Here is a 6,653-nt window from a genome sequence, read left to right as displayed (position 1 = left end):
CAAAATTGACTGTCCCCAGCTTCTTGGCCTATTCAAGCTGCGTGTACCCTCTAGGCTCCCTCGCAGCTCGATCACACCGCTCTGTCCACCTCTTAGAAAGACTGTGTTAGGTGCCAACTCTCCCTGTTCTAGATTATGTAAAGTGATAAATGCTTGCAGTGATCAAATCGATCTACATTACGAATCCCTCACTAAGTTGAAAGCAACTTGTACTGGCTTATCTTACATTGATTAATAAAATAACTACTTTTATAAGACACTTTTATGTATACATATTTTTGTTAAACAGTTTTTTTTTTCTTCTTCTTCATGTCTATTTTTGTAATTAAGTTTTAGTTTATCTGTATTTTGTGTTAAATGAATTTGCTGTAGCTACTTTTTACTTTTTATGTGTACAAGCGGTGTTTACCTATAATTAGTTGTTACGCTATTCTATGTATATATTTTAAATATATATGTATATATTTTAAATGTTTTACGTGTTATATTCAGTGTAAACAACTGTTGGTAAACCTAAATAAAATAAAAAAAAAATAAAAAATGTAAAATAAACGGTCCCCGGCGCGGCACAATGTTTTCTGTTGTTTAATATGGGTATAACATATATCTGTTTATTAGAATATCATTAACCTTACCTACGAATTCAAAATATTAATCAATATTTGGTTTTACTTAAACATTCAAAACCTTATTTTTATATAACTTAAAAAAAGTGTATAACGTAATATGTAAATTTATGCATGGAATAAAAGGCTTTCTTATTTTATTTTTATTTATATTTATGGAGTAAGTAAGGAATGACTAAAATTTCTGATACGAATTGGTTTCATGAATGTACGCTACTTCATAATAAACAAAAATAAACACATAGTGCATTTAAGTCATGTAAAATAAAACGTGTACTGAAACATAGGGGTATTATCAAAGGTATTTAGATCGTTTTGAAGAGAATATTCAGTAAATTAACACATGAATTCTTTTCGTTACTGAACATGTATAAAAGTCTTATTTTTTTTAAAATACAGAGTCTTTTTAAAATGTTCAGAGTAGTGGTTTGTGTCATACTTGTAGGAATATTTCCTATATACGGTAAAGTATAATTTAATAAATTATAATTTTTGCTATTTTTTCCTAAACAAACACTAAACAAATGTTATTTTCTGTTCAATGGCAACACCAATATATTATTAATCTATTCTGAATTCATATAAACAATAAACAATTTTGTTCAAAAGGATCGTATCGCTGTTTTAATAATATTATAACCTCATTTATACATCACACTAGATTTAAAACATTATTTTAATAATTTATTCTTGTCTACTAACTTAACGACGGTTTTTTTTTATTTTTAATTAAATACGTCCTCACTACGTTTATATTTAGAACGATCTCAAAAATAATTTTAGTAATCATGTCTTTTCTTTTGTATTGTAGTTTAATTTGACGTAACTGTGACAAGGTCCTGAAGATATGAGATTTAATTACGTAATAACTGCATAATTGGCTGACATGTTAATATGAATCTCAATTTCGACATCATATGGTATGTCAGGATGGCCGAGCGGTCTAAGGCGCTGCGTTCAGGTCGCAGTCCACTTCTGTGGGCGTGGGTTCGAATCCCACTTCTGACAAATTCTTTTTACATTTATTTCCATTTTATTTTTTATATTTACTAAAAAAAATAAAATAAAAATTTATAATTATTAACTGATTTATATAACAATAAATTATGTAAGCTAAATAGTCAATTTAAACATTATATTTAATTTTATTGAAAGTGTAATGATAATTCTTAATTTTTTTTATTTTTAGTCACTCCTGAGCTGTACTCCTCAGAAGATGCTCGTGAAGATTGGGAGAGGATAGTGGGGGGTACGAAAGCACCCAACGGCTCCGTGCCTTACCAGGTGTCTCTTCGTATATACGGTGTGAGACATTTCTGTGGGGCATCCTTAATCACGCCGAGAGTGATTCTAACCGCCGCTCATTGCGTTGATAGGTAATTAATGTAGATATGATAAGATATTGAATTTACCAAATTTAAAAAATATCTTGTTGTAGCCTAAGTTACTCCTAATTACATCAGCTTCAATGATGTTGTAATAAATAGATATGTTATTAACGCGTTAAAAGTGAAGACTAGAAACCGTCCTAATTGAGACGTTTACCTTTAGTCGTTTTACGTAGTAATACGTTATTATACGTCATAATTACGTAGTAATACGATTTGCGTAATTAAAACATCTAGTTATCCCTTTTACTTATTGTTTTTATCAAGCTATCCTTTTTACTTTTAACGAAATGTAAAAATAAACTAAAATAAACGGTCCCCGGCGCGGCACACTTTTTTCTGTTGTTTAGTATGGATAGAACATATCTGTTTATTAGAATATCATTGTTATTACATCAGCTTACTGCCAAAGGCCGGTCAAAATCGGTCCAGCCGTATCAGAGATACACAAAAATTGTAATTTTTTTTTAATGTACCGTTTACACATACATATGCATTTAATATAATGCGGTTATATTAATATTAAAAAAAGGACACTCCAATTTTATTATATGTATAATTAAAGTCAAGATAGTTAAGTTATAAAAAAAATATCGCATGAAAATCTGTGTAATCCTCCCCCTCCTCTCCCTTTAAGGAGAAGCTTTGGAACATATTCCACCACGCTGTTCCAATGCCGGTTGGTGGAATACACATGTGGCAGAATTTCTATGAAATTTGTCACATGCAGGTTTCCTCACGATGCTTTCCTTCACCGCTGAGCACGAGATGAGTTATGAAGACAAATTAAGCACATGAATCAGCGGTGCTTGCCTGGGTTTGAACCCGCAATCATCGGTTTAGATGCACGCGTTCTAACCACTGGGCCATCTCGACTTACTCGTTATACGCACTCATTTTTAAAACAAGGTTTAAAAACTGTCATATACAGATGTTATATAGAAAAAACGTCGATTTCGTTAAAGAAGAATTAAGAACATGAGACTCAGAGAAATTTATGTTTATAATTTAAGTTATATAACAGCAGTTGTCTCTCGTTTCGGTCGTTTGGGGTTCAAGCTTGCCTCATCGAAAATTTCATCAAATTTGGTTCAGCAGATTTAACCGTCAAGCGTACCAGATAGACAAACATTACTCTCCAATTACTTAATGAAATTATAAAGAAAATTAAATATGTGCATATTTTAAAAATTAATTATACTTCATTATAACTAATACATACCTATATTAACTATATTTATGCGCTCATATTATGTTAATGAAATTTAAATTAGATGAATTTAAACTGAGTTCAAGTAAAATTAAATTAATAGTATCATCACATAACTTTTAACTAACTTTTTTTCAAGTTCGCTGTAGCTTAATTTAAACTCTAAAAGATATTTAAGAGTTTAAAGTTAAGAGTCTCGTGAACAAGACATTCGTATACAATGTCGAAATATCGAGTTCCACCAAATAAAAATAAAAAACATCGTAAATATCCCGAAATTAATAACTTTAGTAATATGAAAGATATTTTTTTCAGATTAAATAAGCATACAACACTATTGTCCTATATTATTATTTTGTTAGTTATCTTGTGATTGACGCATCAAAAAAGTTTTTTAATAAACATATATCTTTATCTGTCTTATATTTACCTTAGCCACTTTAAAAAATAGGTAAATACTGTGCTCTATATTTAAACTTTGTGAGCAACTAGTAGTTTGTTATATCAACTGTAGTTTTCACGTGATTGACGCAAAATTCACAGAAACCATCATACGAAATTCATTCCAGATTAAAACCTCAATACTTCAAAGCAATAGTTGGAACCAATCAGCTCCGCAGTGGTGGTACAGCGTATGCAATCCGCAAAGTTGTACAACATGAGGATTACGATGACGACATAATTAAAAATGATATAGCCATTGTTTTTACGGAGGAAGAGGTACAGTTCAATAGTGCAGTCGAAGCGATTGAGTTGAATGATGAACCCGTGGAAAAGGGGGAAGATTTACTTCTTACGGGGTGGGGAGCTACTTCTGTAAGTACTGAAGTATAACATTATCACAAATTAAATGTAGTTATTAAAATAGCAGCAATTGTTTAAATCAATGTTATTGCTATTCAATTTTGGAAGGCGATTTTGTATTAAACACAAATATTCTTTTGGAGACCCATTTCAAAGACTAGGATAGGTAGCACTAATGATTTAAAAGGCTATGTATTCGTAGTGATAAAAATATTTCAAAATAATAGACATTACATGTTTAGATTCCATTAGAAAAACGACATAAATTCCATTCCAATTATTCTTAGTCAAAATGAATAGTTTATTTATATATTATTGACGACCTCCATGGTCGAGTGGTGTGTACACCGGTTTTCATGGGTACGCCACTCTGAGGTCCCGGGTTTGATTCCTGGCCGAGTCGATGTAGATTACCATTAGTTTTCTATGTTGTCTTGGGTCTGGGTGTTTGTGGTACCGTCGTTACTTCTGATTTCCATAACACAAGTGCTTCAGCTACTTATATTGGGATCAGAGTAATGTATGTGATGTTGTCTCATATTTATTTATTTATATTATTTATTTATTTATTGAAAATAGTAACCAAGGTGAATACTATCGTTTACAGTATCCAGGTCACCTGCCCAATGACTTGATGCAGCTGGAACTGAAAGCCGTCAGCTACGAAGATTGCAAGGAAGCGCACAAAAGTGTCAATGCGGTCTTTGAATCTCAGATCTGTGCGATGACAAAGGCTGGAGAAGGGGCTTGCCATGTGAATACATACAATTTATAAATTATATTCTTAATATTTTATTTTCATGACTTATTGATAGATGCATATGGCCAGTACCTAGAGTACTAAGATATCCAATATAGACGAGCCAACTTGTATCAGACACATTACAGAACACAAATATACGCCCAAACACAAGTGTGTTCTCTAGTCTTTTATTACTCTTATGATTTAAGATTGCAAAGAAATTTGACCAAAGAAGTTCAGGTACACCAAAGATTTTACACGGTCTTCTAAAGATACATAGTAAAAAAAAAACTTCTTGGAAAAATATTATGGCTTGGAAAATTGGCCATGATCCCCATATGTTTGGATACCTCTCCAAGCAATTCTAATTTCAACACTCTTTAATTTGTCTTCCAGGGTGACTCAGGTGGACCTCTGGTGAGAGAAGGTCGTCAGGTTGGAGTTGTATCGTGGGGTATCCCATGTGCTAGAGGAAAACCGGACGTGTATACAAAAGTAAGACAATCTAAATTATTTTAAATTTATTCTCGCCCGCAGCACACTCCCGTTTTAGGGTTGTATGATTATAAGCTTTTAATTATCGTGTTGTAGAGTTCTAATCAAGTGACATTATATTGCTGTGCTCAGATTTGAAGATGAACCAGTAAAAATACAGGCAAATGAGACATAACATCCAAGAGTCATGATTGGTGGCGCAATGGCATTGCTTGTAAGAAATGATCTGTACAGTCGGGGTAAGAAAATGTTTGTCCCCTTAAGATCTATTTTCGTGTGCTCAGTATAATCTGCTTTACCGGTCGAGAATGACATATTGTGTCGCGATGATTTGATGTTTAGATTCGAAAGGTACTAAGTTTAAGACTTGATAAAGGAATGAATTTGAAAACTGACGAAGGTTTTCTTACTCTGACTGCACTTCTTACAGTGCCAGTATTCATGATAGACAAATATCGCTTACGATCAAGTAAGCCGTTAGCACAATGATATTATTTGAATTATTTCTACTTATAAAATATTTCAATTTATAAATATTTCATTTTCGAATTGCCATATATTCTGCAAATATTCACAATCGTCTAAATTCCAAGATTCTTAAGTTAATATGTATTGCATCTTTTTCATTTCTAGGTGGAAGCCTTCATGAGTTGGATAGAGAAGACACTACTTGATGACGATGAGGAGCACATATTGTTCCTTCAAAATAGGAGAAAAACAAACAGACACTGAATCTAAATTTAGCGATAACAACGTCAAAAACATTCTACTGTCAGAGGCATAGGATTTGTCTTTTGAGAGTGATCTCTTTATTGAAAAACTAAATAATATTTGATTAATAAGATTAATATATAAAAAAAGTTTTATCAAATTAGAACTATTTTTGTTTACGATATGAAATAAGATTTTAATTATATTCTCCCGACCTTACTTTTGTGTTGTCTCTTTTTGTCATCAGTAAATTGTCATTCGAAAGAAAGAGACACATAATTGTTTAATTACACACCTAATAATATTTATAAGTAAAGCTGCTATTTATAGTTGTTTGAATTATTAATAAAAGAGATTTAGATAAGATTTCATGATAATAAATGTATCTTTAAGATTGTAATGTAATAAATTGTAGCTGTAAATTATATAAATTACTAAATTCATAAAGTCCAATAAAATATAATGCATTTTATCGTTTGTCATTTGACAACGTCCACTATAAAATATTTATTCAATTGATAATATATATAATTGTAACATTTTAAATTTTTTATAATATACGTTACCTATCTTCATTGATGGGTCCTGCTGGGCCATAAAGAAGGATGAATAGAAATGGCATGTAGTAGAGATGAGAATGATGGATGAACGGATTGACGAGGATACATATAATAAGA

The 6,653-nt window shown here is 31.4% G+C and overlaps 1 protein-coding gene and 1 non-coding gene across 2 annotated transcripts; both read left to right on the top strand.

Moving 5' to 3' along the window:
- The first annotated feature begins 937 nt into the window (after positions 1 to 937).
- Positions 938 to 6,098, top strand: LOC124539466 (chymotrypsin-1-like). The gene is made up of 6 exons (XM_047116863.1): positions 938 to 1,089; positions 1,816 to 2,002; positions 3,794 to 4,040; positions 4,636 to 4,782; positions 5,167 to 5,265; positions 5,899 to 6,098. Exons 1-6 carry the CDS (start codon positions 993 to 995, stop codon positions 5,995 to 5,997), a joined length of 876 nt encoding a protein of 291 aa, XP_046972819.1. The 5' UTR covers positions 938 to 992; the 3' UTR covers positions 5,998 to 6,098.
- Trnal-cag lies at positions 1,551 to 1,634 on the top strand. The gene has a single exon. It is a non-coding gene; the product is annotated as a tRNA-Leu (tRNA).
- Positions 6,099 to 6,653: the final 555 nt, after the last annotated feature.

Source organism: Vanessa cardui, chromosome 22, assembly GCF_905220365.1.
Source record: "Vanessa cardui chromosome 22, ilVanCard2.1, whole genome shotgun sequence".
NCBI lineage: Eukaryota > Metazoa > Arthropoda > Insecta > Lepidoptera > Nymphalidae > Vanessa > Vanessa cardui.
Note: the sequence above shows the minus strand (reverse complement) of the source record. Positions and strands in the feature narration are given on the sequence as shown.

Bases quoted from the DNA above. Each gene is read 5' to 3' on its own strand.
- LOC124539466 (XM_047116863.1), top strand. From the start codon at position 993: ATGTATAAAAGTCTTATTTTTTTTAAAATACAGAGTCTTTTTAAAATG. The intron at 4,041-4,635 runs GTAAGTACTGAA...TATCGTTTACAG, and splicing joins CGGGGTGGGGAGCTACTTCT to TATCCAGGTCACCTGCCCAA. The intron at 4,783-5,166 runs GTGAATACATAC...TTTGTCTTCCAG, and splicing joins CTGGAGAAGGGGCTTGCCAT to GGTGACTCAGGTGGACCTCT.